Source organism: Aulostomus chinensis, chromosome 20 (genome assembly GCF_037954235.1).
Source record: "Aulostomus chinensis isolate RoL2024-O1b breed Wild chromosome 20, RoL_Achi_v1.0, whole genome shotgun sequence".
Taxonomy (NCBI): domain Eukaryota; kingdom Metazoa; phylum Chordata; class Actinopteri; order Syngnathiformes; family Aulostomidae; genus Aulostomus; species Aulostomus chinensis.
This window is the reverse complement of record NC_141339.1, coordinates 2,386,076-2,402,848: the sequence shown is the minus strand read 5'-3', so window position 1 is coordinate 2,402,848 and position 16,773 is coordinate 2,386,076. Positions and strand designations below refer to the sequence as shown.

The following is a 16,773-nucleotide window of genomic DNA, read 5'->3' as shown; positions in this document are numbered from 1 at the left end:
CGTCCATAGAAGTCTGACCATCAAGTTCAGTTCTACCACAAATTTCACAAAAGTATGAGAATGAACTGATCAGATGGTTTTTTTTTGTCCCCTCATGTTTTCCCTGCAGCTCTCACTTGGGGTTCAGTCCTGTGAATTCTGCACTTAAACCAGCCAAGACAGATAAATCATCCCATTTTAGCACGAATCCAGTTTAACAGTCAGCTTTAATCAGTCAAACTGATTTAACAACAGTCCAACGGGGCAGAGTACCTCATGAACATTGGTACACACTCACATCAGTTCACAGTATCTTGAATTATGCTTTGGCTCAGACCTGTCGGTGAAGGAAGCCGTCATGACAACAGATGGAAGACGGAGTGGCACAAAAAAATGGGGTGAAAATGCAACTGAGGTGATGATTAGTTACATGAATAAGAAATGATTATCGATTTATTTAACTAAAAAAATGTAAAGATCAGAACTGACGAGCCTTCATAGCTCTACCTCAACCGTGATGAGTAAGGTTTTCATGGAGGAGGACAGTCCAGGCAGGGAACATGCAGCTTTACGGTTCTCCAAGAACGTACAATTGTTGCGTAATTCAAGGACGATAGGGTTTCATGCAGTACGAGTCAGGCTTCACACAACCACAGCAGTTCTCCTCGTCACACTGGCGGTACTGGGGGAGCATCTGGTGGCCAGTTAAGGACATTTGGACCAACACGTGATAGGCAGAGCTGCTCCAGGGGCAGAGGAGAGACCCCCGCCTCATACTTCTCTGTGTGTCGGTGGCTTGGTCCTTGGTGTTACGGTCTCACCAAATGTGTTGAAGCTGATTTTGGGGATTCACTCATTCTTGCAGCCCAGAGTGCAGCTGCATCGCTGGCATGCAGTCTGTAAAAGCCTGAGAGTTCACATCAGTGCCAGGGGAGACGGAGCCGATCAACACCGGCAGCAGCTCTCGGTGGGTGATACAGGCTGTTGTGCTCAGGGGGAAAAAGAAAGGATTCATACGTAACAAGAACCACACAGAAACAGAAACAACGTGAACAAAAACAGGCAGGTTTCATTCATGGCAGGTGCGAATGGTAAATGAACGACATTGATATGACCTTTTTACCCCAGAAGCTCCTCTTTATTTGCACAGGACGGTCCGGCTGAGATTAAGAATCTCTCTCTTCAAGGGCGACGCCACACCGGTCACCATCACACTCCAAAATAACATCAATAGGGTTTTGTAGTCAGGTTTTTATTATTAAAATAAGCGAGGTATTTGAGGGGATATCAGCTCTGCTTCTTTCAGCCTCAGCCAGATGTGGATGTGCTGGATCGTCGCATCACACAGACGACAAACAAACAGCAGCAGCTCCGAGTCCTGAGCTCGGAGAGTTAGGCAGCGGTGTTGGCGAGCAATGACACGACAGCATCTCACAGGTCTGAAGCAAGCTTGCAGCTGGGAGATGTCAGTTTTTGGCTTATGTGCTGGATTATTGCGACCGCTCCGACACGACAGCGCCTCGACTGGCCTCGTAAACAACGGACACTTCCCCTACGATTCATGAACGCCCCGGTGGAGGGCAAACACAGAAACTGTAGAAGACAGTAGGTTCTAGCGCTGCAGGTTCTAGATGCTTTTCTCCATGTCTCACTTTAATCAGAGCACATAGTTGTTAATAATGGCACGTATAAATATGAGTCCTTTGTTTACAAGTCCAACCCTTTAGTCCGTTTCGTTTTAGTCTGTTATTCTGGTATGTTTCAACTTGGCTCCTGTTTGGGGTTTCAGGGCAAAAATGATGATGAAAGACCAAAATGAGTCGAATCGTTCAAATACTTTGTGAGAGCGCAACAGTCCGTGTCACAGTTTGTCTGTGAGAGAGCTTTTTTTTTAGCAACTGTTTGCTCGTCACCGCCTGATGATGTCACTGAAAGGATCCCTACAATCTTCACTTGCTCACCCTGCAGTTTCAACAACTACAAACAAATACAACAACTTCCCTCATCAATGTTGGAAAATTAGAATAATTTTGGTCCCCGTCAATCATTTTTATCCAAAAACATGAGGAAATAAGGTCATTGTTGAAAATCAGTTCTATTAATATCAGATTAAGATTAAAGTCAAAGTCTGCTTTCGTCCCCAAGAACAAGCACGCCATCCTACAAATGTCTGGCCGACAGGATTTATTATATTGCCTAAAAAATCAGTAAAATTCTGTTGACGTAAACGTGATGATATGGCACAATTTTAGAGTGAATACTTGAACGAAAGCTCCAAGGTTAAAGCTCCATCAAGTGACACGTGATATTTTTCCACATTACAGAATATATTGACTGTTTTTGGCTCTCATCATTCTTACTCTCCAGACAGGACATGAAGTGATTCTCTTCTTAAAGCCACTGTGCAGTCGTGGTCTCGTAGCATACGATGCTAACACTGTGTGCTTCTGTGGAGGAAGTCCTGGCTCGATATCGAAGCCGTTGAACTGGAGAAGTAATATTGAGTATAATTACATGCACTTCAGTAACACTGTGCTCGAAAAACCAGGTCACACAAGTAACCGGGGTGAATCCAAATCTGCACTACTCCCGCCTGTCTGTGGTTTTTGACACAGTTGATAACTGCATTTCATTGAAAAGTCTTGAAAACTTGGTTGCTATCTCGGGCTTGGTTTTGGATTGTTTGTGTTCTTCTCACAAGGTCACAAAGGTCATTCTGTGTAGAAATCTGTCATTTTCAATGAGCATCAGTACAGAAAAACTGTGGTGTCCCACAGGGTTCCATTCTTAGACCCTCACTATTTTCCATCTCCATGTTACCACTTAGTCCAGTGTAAAATAAAATCCCAATTTAAGTTACCAGTTTCATGTTATGTAGTTATCATAGATTTCTTCTAACCCAAAACCACCAGTCAGTCAACCTCTATTGCAGATCTCACTTCCTGGATGACATCAACTTTCATACAATCAAGCTCACAGGAAACCGTCTTTCACAGGCCCAGATTCGATCTCTCGCAGGAACTCTGGTAGCCTCTGACAACGCTTCAGCTTAGTTCAGCAAATCAATTCTGTTGCTTTTTCCCCACCATGGAATTATTATTATTTTTTTAAATGGGGTCATTTTTATCTGCCTAAAACTTGGAATCAGTAATACCTGCATGTGAGCGCAGAGACGGCCGCTGCCGTCAGTAATCATTGTGACGGATCGCAGCAGCTACATTGACCACAGGCGAGACGTCGCCGCACGACGCAGCTCTCTTTTTTTTCGTGGAGGTCTAACGTTTGACGCGGCGACCTTTAAAGTGGCAGAGTCTCCATAGAGAAGCTCTTTGTTCCTCCACTGCTCCCAGACTAGCAGCTGAAACAATGATGTGACAATGGTGACTTCATCAATACAAAAATACATTTATGAACACATCAATTCATGAAAGCACAGCTGAGCTTAAAGCCAAAACTTTTTGGTTACGCGTTCACACAGTCGGCACGTTTTTGCAAGCTTTCTGTGTTGCACAGTGTTGTCTTCAGCCGGTATTTAGGATTTCTATTCGTTAAGGACGACGGTTTCTTCTTGAAGGAGTTATGCTGGCTTATTTACGTGAATGCCATCAAAGCTAGATTGAGAAAACCTGGACTGATTTACAGAGTGAAAAACCACCAGCTGCTGCTACTCTGGAAGCGCTGAGCGCGATTACTGCAGTGCATGTAAACGTACTCGAATCTTTCTCTTCTGCTGCCATTCTGTATGAAGGCGGTAACTTTCGGGAGTTACTCTGGATAGACTGATAATGGAGACGCAATGTGCTTTCAGCAGCGAGTTAGTTGGTGTTAGGCAACCGTTATTGTTAGCTGATGCGTTAGCCAGGAGATGAAGTGTTTAAGATTCAGCTTCTGAGTGGCTCATTGTGTTAGGATGAAAGATGATCCTTCTGAGAGCGCTGACAGTCACAGCTGGACAACAGACGGACGAGCTGAGCTCTGCAGTTCCACAAGTAATCGTCAGCCACTTCTTTGTACAGGAAACTGCTATTGTTGCTGAGACGAGGGTCCAGGAAACAGAGGACAGGCGCTGAGGGCTGGGTCTGACCACAGCACACGTCCACTCAGCCGAAGGTCACGTCCAGGTTCCAGGATGTAAACTGGGAGGTTAATGTGAAATAAGTGCTCGTGGCGGGGCTGTTGGGTCAATTCAGTGAGGGTTCACTGGGTTCTAACAGTCATGGAAGTCATCAGACGCTGAAGTTGCCATGAGTAGGTGTGTGATGGCAGTCACGTGGAACAGCTCTCATATTCTGGTTTGAAAACGTATCATCATGAACAAGAATTGAAAGTAAACTCCAATCTGATTTTATAATTCCAATAATTCACATTTTGGGAAAAGAATATTTAACAGTATATAAACTGGATGACCTGAGAATCTTCACATTGAGAACTGCATGACACATGGTCTCCTGATTACTAGGAAACTGTAAAAATAGGAGTGGACTTTCAAGATTTTCCATGATGCTCTCTGTTTTGATTTGAAAATTTTGAACAGGAAGTGAACCGACCCCAGCAGCGATGGCTCCATGTGTTGGTTGCCTTTATGTTATAAGTTCTCTGGGTTGTCCTCTGCAGCTTCAGGTGGCTCTTGTGGTCTGTACATGAAGGTGAGGAGGAACAAAGCCACATCGTAGGAGCACCAATAGGCTGTGTGTGAGGTCACTGCTGACCAATAGCGGCTCTCAACCAAACCTTCTCTCAGCTCAAAGTCAATGCGTCTCTCCAGTTCCACTGTAACACAGAGAAGAGAGCAGGTTGGTGCCGGAGAGCAGCAGAGGAGCAGTCACACCTGCAGCGGAACATCTTCACACTTCAGCTTCAACACGTAATAACAGGAAAGTCCAGTGGTTTCAGCCAGAGCAAAAACTGTGTACCGCACGCGCACGCACACGCACACACACACACACACACACACACACACACACACACACACACACCAACACACACGTGCGCTTCTTCATCAGCTCTTCACCTGTTCCTCATCCTCTCGTCTCAGTCAGCAGTGACCACTCACACTGGTGTGTGTTGTCTTTCTGTCTCTGACTCAACCCTTCATCTTGTCCCTGTACGCTGATTTGAATGAGTACCGATGACCATCACGGAGCAGTAGTTGTACTAGTACAGTACTACTGGTACAGGCACCAGAGCTGAGGGGGACCGTGAGGATCCCTGTACTTACAGGAGGTGTGGTCCATGACTGCTGAGGTGGACTGGGACATGGCGGGCTCCATCTCCCTCCTCTCCTCCTCCGTTGGTTTGTCCTTCTCCTCGGTGTCTGTCCCTGTCAGTCCTTCCTCTCCTAATGTCACGTTCTCCCCTTCCGCGGCTCCACTCTCAGAGTCTGACGGTTCCTCCTCCACCCCGCCCACCTGGCCGCTGGATCGGGAAAAGCGAGAAAACAGGATTCCCCCGATTCCCTTTCCGAGACTGGCGGCACCTGAGGAGCAGAGGGTGGCGCGTGTCAGTCCATTCATCAGAAACATGTGACACGCCCAGTAAGTCGACATGAGTTCATCAGCAGAACTGAATCCAAATTCAATAGCTGCAGTCACGTGACCAGGATCGAGAACTTCATCAGGAACTCCTAGCATTTTTCCCCCACATTCTAAACTTTTTCTGTTCAGTAAAAAAGTCTCTTTATTTCCTGGTTTGAGCTCTGAAACGACACAAAACATACGAGAGCGACGCAAACCCTCCGAACGCCTCAGACGAACCACTTCCTGCCCTGCGTGATCAGTTCATGCCACATCAACGCAGTGATGAGCATCAAACGCACACAAGCTACAAAAGTCTGATGAAAGCGTATCTGATCTCCCCTCTTTGCAGTTAAAAATAACATCAACATGTTTCGTTCAATATGCTGGAAATAGTTCTGCATTACTAAAAATGACAAAAATGGTCTTTGGAGAACTATCAGAAATACTCCATTTAGTCTTTTGGTGTTTGTTTTTTCTCAAAAGAGCACGCGGGCTGGATCGGGCATGGCAGAGACACGTCAACTGTACGAGAGTCTCCCTGGTGTGCAGAGCAGGAGGCAGCAGCTGGACTTTCATATCCACCACTGCACCCACACACAGAGACAAAAATACACGTTACCTTCAAACTCACTATTAAGTCCGTGTTTGTCGCTGGAAGTTTCCATGGTCCACATCTGACATCAGACAAAGCATCCGTGAGGTCACCTGTACGGCTCGCAGGCCGCCTCGAACCAGATAGCTACACTTTCACCAGTGAACGTGAAACTCTGCACGAGCGCCATTCTGAAGAGTGACGATCAAATATTCAACGACAGGAACAAGACTCAGGCTGGAGGACACACAATGTTCTGTCAAATGTGGCGTGCACTTTAGTTGGTTTCTTGGGGATCTTGTTGTATGTGACACACTTCCTGTTTTCAGAAGCAAACCTACTTGCGACTGACTGGCTTGTCCTCCGTCTCATCTTTGTTAGCATCCTAGCGCTAACTTAACATACAAACACGCGGCCTGGGTCAGAACATCTGTCTGCTGGGGTTCCAAGCACGTCTGCGCATGACAGCTGAACTTCCAACCATCCGCAGGAGTTTGATGTTCAGGTAACATTTCAAAGAAATGCTCTCTAGGATCAACGCTCAGTCTGACCCTGATGAAGCCATGAGGGGGCAGCAGAGAGGCTCCTCCACCCCCAGCCGCTGCTCAATGATGGGGCTGAGCTGTGTAGCACAGTTGCTAACCTGTGGCTCTCCCCCAGTGTTGGGGACACATCATGTCACATGGGTACCCTGCCTTATTCTTACTATCTTTACCATCAGAGTGTAATGTCAAGTAATTGGTCTGATGTCATTTCCTGTCTCTTTACTGAGGTCAGCACTTCCTGTTCACTTCACAAGTTCTCAGGTTAAAAACACATAACTGGATGAATATAAATCTGTACAACTACACATGAGCACTTGGTAGAAGAGGAACTAAAGTGACTGAAGGCTGTCGCTGCTGTTGGAGGTTATTTTCCTGAGCCGCCGCGCTCCAGGCTGAATCAGCTCAGAGACGATGAACCCGTCTTACATTCTGTGGCTGATTTGACTTTTGATTTTGAAGAAAAACTTAACAACGAAGTGTTTTGAGTCTGATTTGCCGTGATGTCTTCACCCAAGTTGAGACACTCATGCAGACACTGTAACTGTGCAGAGCTCTGAACTGACATAAGACATTCAAATGAATGTGAAACACATTCCTGGGACTGCTCTTTCACTTGCAGCTTTGACAATAAGATGTCTTGATCTGAAGAAATGAGACGGAGTGAGAAGCGTGACGTGATGCCCCAGGAAGCGTGGGAGAGAGGGACTGACAACTAATATCAGGGTTTTGACCTGGAACCAAATTTGCTGAATAACACAAAACCTCAGTCATGGGTTTCGTGTTCAACATCATCGGATGCATAAAGGAACGTAGAGGAGAGCAACTCCACTGGACAGGAGCTGATTGCTTCTATTGATCAGTGTACAACACTCCTCATCTTCTGCTGACCACTGAGCACAGCAGCACTACCAGCAGCTGCTCTTGCCCGTACAGGAGCTTCTTTCATTGGAGCGGAATGACCCAGGCAGGCTCACCCATGATGCTGGCCTTGCCAAGGCTGGTGATGGACTCTCCGTAGTGTCGTCGGGCCTGGGGCGGGGACGTGCCGGGGCTGGGAAGGCTATCGGAGTCTGACACGGATACCGTCTCCTTTGAGGGGTTGAGCAGGGTGGGCCGGATCTGATCATATGGGGTAGGGCTGGTAGTGTTGTACCTGCACATCATAACCTCTAGTCAGTGAAACATGTCATCCTCGTCTCGCTGCTCTGGAGCTCCCGTCACACTCAGGTTCTACTGTTACGTTTCCCAGACGGGATTTTGTTAGCTCGAGGTTCTTAAACTGGATTAATGGAAACGGTTTCCAGCAACAAAATCATTTCACAAAGGAGATGAACGGAGATCAATTCAAGCATGCGTCCTCCCTCACCAGTTGATCTGAACAGGTGCAATGTTACTGTAGTGCTTTAAGATGAGAGGCTCCAACCTGTAGGCCTGAAAAACAAACAAGAACAACCCAGTTACTGTTTACATCCCAAACACAAGTAGTAGTGGTACTACGACTAATACAGTACCAGAAGGAGAAGGAGTCTCCTCTACTGAACAGCAACATGATTAAAAACAATGAAAATAACCAAAAATAAACATAGTGGCATAAAGTAAAGATTATTATTTCAAAAAGAAGAGGCTGAAATTAGAAAAATATGATCAATAAAATGAAAACAGCAAGAGCAGCAGGTACTTGTGAGGTATGCAGGGTAAAGGAACGCGGCGGGGAGCGGTGGTTCCTGCCTGGGCTGTGAGCAGGTAAGAGGACAGTTGGCGTTCAGAGGCCTTGACCACGTGGTCGCTGAGGTCGTCAATAATCCTCCCAGCTTCAAAAAGACATGGGTGTCCTCACACTCACTGATGCTGTGGACTGACCACATGACGGGGCAGTGACGCGCCCGTCAGGACGCTCTCGTTAGTTACCCCGTAGAAACCCCTCGTCATCCCGGGCCCATCCCAAACGTCTCCTGAGGTGACGGCGGAGCTGCTGGGAGTTTTTCACCACGCGGCCCGACCGCTCGTCCCAGCGGATGTCCTGAGTGATGTGCACGCTGCTGAGCCTCTTTACAGCGGGCTCAGTGGTGCTGATGGGAACCAGCTTGTCTCACGCTCTGGTCCACCAGCTCCTGGCCTCGCTTGCTCTCCTGTCTCACTGTGTCCGTGTCAGCCTCCCTCCCACAGGCGGTGCTTGATTGTTGGAAATGACGGCAAACATCACCTCTGCTGTCTCACTTTACAATTTACTTGGATGTTATTTTGTTTTATGGTGTAATATAACGATAACTGTTCCGTTATCAGCCTGAGCACATCTCTAACTGATTTTGGAAATATTTACATGCTATGTAGCCTGCATGCTGGGCTCTGCCTCACTGAGCCCTGGAGACAGAGATGTGCCTCAGTCTTCTGGGCTACAGGCGACTGCCTCCTGAGGAAATTGGCTCAGGAGGCTCCAAAAAGTCCGTTGATTTGACGGGAGGCGCCATCACAGCTTCTGCTGGAAGCCCCCTTGGCGAGTTCAGCTCTCTCTCAGTGGCTAATTCTTGCGTAAGCCCTCTAAACCAACAGCAGCGAAAATCCGACCTCCGTACTTGATGTAGATGTCAGGAGGAGTGGGTCCACACAGTTGCAGCTCCCGACAAATAACTTTAATTCAAACAAGGAAACATCCCGGCATATAAGATCTTCCCCAGGCAAGAAAAGAGAATTAACTGAAATGAAAGAATCTGCTGACGAACAAACAGCAAGCAAAGAACCAGGAGGAGACGACCTCAGGCAACACAGAACATCAGCAACCTCTGGAAATGCCGGAGCTGATATCTAAGATGTGCTGGTCCCGAGGTCGGTTTTGGTTCTGGACGTGCACCTATGTGGTCTCTCTTCTGGAAGTGGGTGCTATCACATCATGGAGACACAAGGCAGCTCACCACAGGGTCGGTGGGATGGAATATGTTGAAGAGGCGCTTGCAGATGGAGGTGGGGAGGATGTGGTCCTGTACACCATTGGCTCCTGGACGGATCCCTCGCAAGGCCAGGAAAACAGCCAAGGGAGAACCCATACAGAAGAAATTCTCAACCTGGAAGAACAGAGTAGATTCAATACTGCCCCCCCGCAGGCTGTCAGACCCTCAGTAGCACGAGAGGTCCACAACATTACTGAGCCTCCCTCTACACCTCCAGCACCTGGCAGGACACACAACCAAGACTCTACTACACCACTGCAGACAGTGTTGGAGTGGGCCTCATTTATAGGTGTAACAAGCATCTGCACCAAGCTCTGGTGATGCAGCGCTTCTCAGTGAGCTGATAAATTTCGTCATGATTACCTTGAATTTCAAGGCTGGCATGGCAACGGAGGATAAGGTCTGCAGGCTCTGGAACTGATCCTCCAGGTCCGTCAGCCTAGACGGGATGAATATAAGATACAAGATTTACTCAAGCGCAGGGAACATACCTGTTTATTCGTCAGGTTCCACAGGAAGGGAACTCCTCTGAGCATGGGACGGAGTTTAAAGCCCTTCAAGCAGCAGCGATAGAAAGAAAAAACTCTGATTCCTTTATGAACTGAGAATTCCCAAACCACAATGATACGATTCAAAATGATGCCGAGTACTGAACGCACAAGGAATGTGACCGCGCTGTTACTCAGGAGTTTTTGCTCATCAAATCAAAATGGGATTCATTCTGATCTTTTCGACATGAAAAGCAATGCAATTGGGGCGGAGTTAATAAGCCCACAGTACTTGAGGCGTGTGAGTCTCAGCTCCTCCTGAAGCTGGCGCTCTTCATCACTCGACCAGTGGCCCTTGGTTTCCTCTGGGTTCGGTGCTGCTTCTTGATAATGAAAGCGAATTGGGTCCCAGCCAGTCATGATGTCGAAGGTGATGACGCAGCCCAGCGAGTGGGACACGATGGACACCTTCCCATTTTTCTCAAAGTCTGGATTCCGTGAGCAGAAGAGCGAGTACAGGCGGTTCAGCTCCAGAGTCAGACCCCTGGTAATCTACACACACACACACACACACACACACAATTTGAATGTTGTATTATTGCATATTCATATACGTTTTTCGGTTCAACAACCGAGCTGCATCCCAGCGTCACCTCGTCTCGGTACAGAGGGCTGGTGTAGTACATGATGTCCATGGCGCTGCTGTTCAGCATGTCTCTCAGACCTCTCACTTTGTCTGGAGTGATGGAGTCCACCGTGTCTGCAAGAACACACAGGCACACCGCCGTCAGAGGGAATGAGAGAAGTAATGAATGAGTGACTGGCACTGAGCATACTGGTAAAGGATGTTCATGGCCATGACTGTCCAACACTGGAGTGGACACATTGCTGAATCATTGTGCTGACTCAGGCCTTTCAAACTTCGGTACGCTCAAAACCAAAACTTCCACCCATGATACGGTAAAAAGACAACTGTCCAAACCCCGCTTCAGTCAGAGTGTGGAGTACATTCAGAGTCCCAGGAGATCAACCAGGAGATGACATCAGGAAACTGCATGTACTTATTATTAACAGAGACCATATTTGGTGTTTCCTGCCATCAAGTCCACTGGTGTGCAGGAAATCCATCCATAGCAGGGCCAACACATAGAGACAGACAACCATTGGCTCTCCCAGCCACGCCTACGGTCAATTTAGAGTCTGGATTAACCTGGTCCCTCTTGATGTCTTTGGACTGTGGAGGAAGCTGGAGTACCAGAGAGAACCCAGCAGGAACAGGGAGAACATGGAGACTCACCCAGAAAGACCCCGTGCTGCAGCCGGGGCTCCACCCACAACCTTCTTGCTGGGGGGCCACAGTGAGGACCACAGCTCCACCGTGGCCCTGTGATAGGCTCCTGGTCATATAGCATGTATGTTACATGTCTAACATAAAGGACGGGGCTGGGACCCAGAGCTGAAACCACTCCATTCATTTTCAGTTGAAAAAACAAAAGTTGATAAAAGTGCTGTGTGTCGTGTAAAACTGAACACGCCAACAACAGCGCAACATTGGCGTGAAGCCAACACGAGGCCATCATGTCATCATAGCATCAAGCCTCCATCAGCATGGTTGCGTCCTGAGATGCTGATAGCTTTATTAGCATCTCAAGCATGACTGCGGCGTTAGCACACGCTCCCGTCACCATACCAACTCTCATCACACGCGCACGTCATCTTAGAGCACACAGGTTGAAACACTTCAGTAAAAACTGCCACTACAGTGGGCACTTATTCTAAATCTCTGCATTCTGACTCAACCTCTCCACCTGCAAAATAAAATAACACCAAAAAACACGCCATCTGCCTCCTCACGCCCAACCCTACTGCTCGAAACGCTCTATTCTGTGTGCTGAGACGACTGCGCTCTCATTCTGCAGCAGAGGGTTTATGACAGCCTGCCTCTCCGTAGTCTGGGTTTGTGAGACTACAGAGAGGCAGGCTGTCAATAGAACAGACTCCAGCGTCTTGCACGGTTGTGTGAGGAGGTGCAGCCTACCTCCGTCCAGGGCCAGTTTAGACCTCCACTCCACAGGAAGGAACTCCACATGCTCTGTGGTGCGAGCAGAGAAGTGCTTCTCCTCCATCTTTCTGGCAGCGTCTCTCATCCTGCACATCAGCCGAGAAAAAACAGTTCTTCTTCAGAACGATCCTGCGCTCTACAGCTGCTGTCACTACTGCGTTCCACTTATCGCACATGCTGGTGTTCCTAATGATGCGGCCCTGGTCCATCTTCTGGCCGATGCCGTGCACCACAAACACGATGTGGGTGGTTTCCCGTAGCGTGTCCTCAGGTGCTGCCTCCTCCACAAAGCCCCGATGCAGGTGGGTGCCGCTGCTGGAGGCTGCGGACACGAGAGGACCCGTTACCACCACTGAGGCTGGACTCTCCCTGGATGTCTCCCACAATGCACTTGGTCACAACACTTTCCATGAACTACAGTTTACCAGGAGTGTGACAGACACCGATTTTCACCACTGCACATTTACAAAAGCTCGACTGGTTACTGTCTTTATTATGAATTTTATCATCAGACCACTTCATTCATACATTTTAAAAATATAAACACATGAAAAAATACTGACGCTGCGGTCCAGAGTACAGAGGGGACGCTGTTGTTTTACCGCTGATTTGATCGACAGCCAATTCAAGATTAACTGCATCCAAATGCGTTCACAACAATAAATAATTAATATTCACGTTTCTCACCGAAGACGTTGTGACTTCCTCTTTATTTCCAAGATTCGAAAGTCCTTCACTCAGGTGTCACCACTGATATTGATTGTTAAAAATGACCAAAACCTGCATACACTGACGACATGCAGTTATTATCCTGCATCCCTAGCAAAGTACATAAATTAGCATTCCACTGTACTGTGTACTGTGTTTAGTACTGTAAACTGGCTCGCCTCAGTTCAACTCATCTCAACAGCCCCTGAGGTCACAAGAGCGTCAGGTGTTTTCATGTTTTAGCCGCGTCATCACTACCACAACTGCAACCGGCACCAGTAACTCTTGGCACTTTTCTCATCCGTATTTTAAAGATTCCACAAATGATCCAGCAACCCAAAAGCCTGAAATGCCTGCTGTTGGAGCAGAAGCGCACAGAACGGGTCCTTGTCACCACGGTAACGACAGGCTGCCTGGCCCAGGCGTAGTCGTGCCAGCTACAGAACATTCAAGGTTACAGTTCAAGTCTTTTCATTGTGGATCTTTGACTCACACTGACTGCTTCAGGTGCAGCTCCTGAGGTTACCACTGGCCTGCAGTACTGAAGTATCAGCACTAACACTGTGTAGCATACTGCAGAGTAAGAACTGGTGGTACACTGAACGTGTAAAACATGGAACTCCACTTCTGGTATTAATAAAGTGAAGTATTTGTAAAAACACTAAAAATGTTGGGAGTTGCCACTAAACCTCCTCAGTGTGCATGCAGGTCCTGTTTGTCTGAGCTACAAACTCAACCCATGTGTGTCAGCACTGCTCACGTTCTCCGAGGGCAAGGAAGGAACACTGAGAACCTGACACGAGCTTCCCGTCTGTTCATCCACGCACCTTTGGAGAAGCCCAGCTTCTGAGAGACGGTGCGCGCTATCTTGGAGGTGGTCGCGTCGCTGTACAGGTACACCTCGTCCACGCTGTGCCAGTCGACGTGGCTGCGGCTCAACTTCAGACTGTGGATGGCTGACAGGAAGTCACACAGTAACCAACCGTTAGGTGGCAACTTCACTCAGCGTAATTAAAACACTGTACCCCAGGAGGCTGGAGGGTGTGTGTCAGAGTGTGCGTGTGTGTGAGAGAGTGTGTGTGTGTCTGTGAAACTCCACTGCACTGAAGTCCTTCTACTCAGATTCAGCTAAAGTAGCAATGCCTGGAACACTCACTCTCTCTCTCTGTCTCTCACACACACACACACACACTATATGTGCAACTCTCACACTAACACACTCAACTCTGCCTTGTCACATACAAATAAAGCCGTGAAGCTGTGCTGACGGTGCGACTGAAGCCAGTGGGCCCTGGAGTTTGCTGCGACAGCCACGTCCTGCTGTTTTCTACTCAAACATGCGTGCACCTTTCCAGATCAACACTCTGCCCCTCACGCTCCTTACCATCCTTGCTGTCAACTGTCGTGTTCACCGCCTCTATCTCATAGGTGTCCCTCGTCTGTTGCCCCCGGAAACGGGCAAGGTGCTCCAGCTCGATCAGGTCGCTCTCATCCTCCTCCAGGGGAAGCCAGCTTCCGTCGATGAACCACTGGCCCCTCATCACAGGAATGCGGTCTTGCTCTGAGGAAGACCACATGCCTTATTCACATCCTAGCCTGGTAAAACGGAGGATAGAAACACCTGAGCATAAACAGTTGAAGACGTGAGAAACAGAGAATGCAGGGACGTCTCTGGCTGGATGAGCACTGTAAGGTGGGCTGTGACTGTGGATGCTGTTGATAAAAGTACAGATTTGAGAGCAGGAGACTTGGCTGGGTGAGACGTAACAGCAGTTCTGGGGGAAAAGCTGCAGTGTGTCCCTTGGGGGACATTTACACGCGTACAACTGACCCAATTCTGATTTTGTTGTGGAGGCTGAACATGTGACATGAACATGCAAGGAAAAGGCGCAGGGACTCCGATTTTCCAAAGAAGAGGATCATGATAATGTTGGTTAAATAAGCGACTGATTGAAGGATTCTCAGTTTTCTGCCTTTAAACTCAAAGGCCTCAGGCTCCTTCAGTTCTGGATTATTTTACAATTCTACAATTTCATTAAACAGACGCTTTTGTCCAAAGCGACGTACAACACAAGCAAGAATTTAGACCTAATTAAGGAAAAGTCCACAGGAAGCGCGAAAGTGCTTCAGGTGTGATTTGGTCACAGGTACTGCCATCTAGTGGCCGAAGAAGTGTCGCCCGATCTTCTCAGGTTAACTCTTATCATTTAAAGGAAAAAGTTGACATATTAATGGTTAATGAGTATCACTGTTATCTGAACCCATATTTAATGACACAAACATTGAAAAACATCTATAAAATAGTAGCGTAATGTCACAAACGTTCTCACACAGCCTCTTTTATAAAACCAGCAGTAAAGTATGGGTGTTCCCTGTAATTGAGGGTATTGCCTTATGTGTAATAGTACTTTTCGTGAGTAAAAGTTATAGCAGTGGGTTGTAGCCAAGCTTCTAATCTGCTGGGTTGGGGTCAATGCTGCAGGGATTAGATAGAAGTAGACCGGTAGAAGTAGTAGTACTGCAACTGTAACGTGCTCATCGTTATTGACAACAATGCGCTCACGGTTCCAGTAGACCGGGTAGCAGCCCTTGTCCCGAACGTCCACCTCGTAGAGCCCCCCTCGGACACACACTGGCTCCACGGAGATGTTGTCCGGGTCCTTCGGCTCCTCTGACACCAACCACCGCTGCCCGTCCTGCCACACACCTCCAGCGTCCCCCGCCCCGCTCTCCTCCCCGGACCTCGCTTCGGCCTCGGTGGGGTCAGCGGGGCGTTTGACCTTGTCGGGGTTTTGCTCACAGAATCGCCCGTAGGCGGTCTCGATTTTTAAAGAATCGTGGCCGACGAACGGCTTCCACGTCCGCTTGTCTTCTTTGTAGAACCAGCGGACCTTCTCTGGTCCGAGCTCCGTCACGATCTCCCCCCGGTGCCTGGAGCTGCTGGACCGTATGCGTTTCCTGGTCGTCACATTCCCGTCACTTTCGGTGTAGTTTGGGTCGAGGTCCAAATACGACGCGCTGGAATATTCCTCCTCGGCGAGGCCCAGCATCATGCCGTCCTCTGATAACCGGTGCGCGTCGCCCCGCAACAGCGGCAGGTGTCTGTCCAAGCCGGGCTGCGCGGGGTCCCCGTCCCCGGCAGCATCTCCGTCTCCTACCGAACTCTCCTCGTAGCCTGACACGAACACGTCGTTGGCCATGTCCCACTCGCTGCTGCTGACGGAGTTGTTCTCCGAGCTCTGCTGACGGATGGTCGGTTTATCCTTCATGCTGCTCATGGTACGCTCGCAAATGATGAATAGAAATTGTCTTAATTCAACTCGGACGTGCTACGGTCTCGCTGTTAGCTAACATGGAACATCTGACGGGCTCGCTCTCCTCAGCTGGGAACATCTGTACGCCCGGCAGTGCGCATCATAGCTACAGGTTCAGCAGCGCTGCCGCGGCCGCTGAGACGCCAGAACTCTTCCTCCGTTCCCCTGCTTGTTCATTCTGCCGGTCTCACGTTGCCGTTTTCCGTCGTTACCGCCGGAATCATCAATTAACGGTGCTAGCTAAGGGGCGGTAATCTCGGCGGTGTGTCAAATCAATAAAGAACTTCCTATTTAAACTTTCACAATAAAACTCAAATTAAATTTTGTTATACGTCGGTATTATAAAAGGGCAGCAGCAAAATAAGATAAAATACAAATTCCTAAATTCTATAAGCATTATCGAATTATAGCGAAATGTACTATTTTCCAAATGAATTGATTGTAGCCGTCTCTTTAAGATTTATTTGCTCTTTTAATTTGAAAGCACGGTGTAATTGTCTCTTTACTGGCTGTCACACAAGTTTGTTCTTAAACTTTGAACGTCTTGGGTTTAATTACAATCAGCGCCTGACGGGAGCACTTAAAGTCTTAGACCTTCGCTTCTACAGGAACTGACTTCGAAAA

The 16,773-nt window shown here is 48.1% G+C and overlaps 1 protein-coding gene across 3 annotated transcripts; it reads right to left on the bottom strand.

Moving 5' to 3' along the window:
- Window positions 1–193: 193 nt before the first annotated feature.
- ddhd1b (DDHD domain containing 1b) lies at window positions 194–16,550 on the bottom strand. 3 transcript variants are annotated; one of them, XM_086190548.1, is made up of 15 exons: window positions 15,399–16,550; window positions 14,220–14,396; window positions 13,663–13,791; window positions 12,302–12,449; window positions 12,104–12,213; window positions 10,719–10,825; window positions 10,358–10,617; window positions 9,941–10,016; window positions 9,542–9,691; window positions 7,999–8,063; window positions 7,607–7,785; window positions 5,198–5,455; window positions 4,711–4,749; window positions 4,527–4,613; window positions 194–960 (listed from the first exon to the last, which is right to left on the bottom strand). In XM_086190548.1, the coding sequence occupies exons 1-15, from the start codon at window positions 16,111–16,113 to the stop codon at window positions 833–835; spliced, it is 2,628 nt and encodes an 875-aa protein (XP_086046674.1). In that variant the 5' UTR covers window positions 16,114–16,550; the 3' UTR covers window positions 194–832. The 3 variants fall into 3 exon arrangements, with proteins under 3 accessions (XP_086046674.1, XP_086046675.1, XP_086046676.1); XM_086190550.1 differs by having other exon boundaries at window positions 921–960; window positions 4,527–4,749; window positions 15,399–16,541; XM_086190549.1 differs by having other exon boundaries at window positions 194–4,749; window positions 15,399–16,539.
- Between the last annotated feature and the right edge of the window lie 223 nt (window positions 16,551–16,773).

What these genes read in the sequence shown, in the direction of transcription:
- ddhd1b (XM_086190548.1), bottom strand. Translation starts at nt 16,113, where the DNA reads ATGAGCAGCATGAAGGATAAACCGACCATCCGTCAGCAGAGCTCGGAG. An exon ending in TGCCAGCCTTGAAATTCAAG is followed by an intron (nt 9,692 to 9,940) that starts GTAATCATGACG and finishes CTGTTCTTCCAG; the next exon opens with GTTGAGAATTTCTTCTGTAT. An exon ending in TGACTTTGAGCTGAGAGAAG is followed by an intron (nt 4,614 to 4,710) that starts GTTTGGTTGAGA and finishes CTTCATGTACAG; the next exon opens with ACCACAAGAGCCACCTGAAG.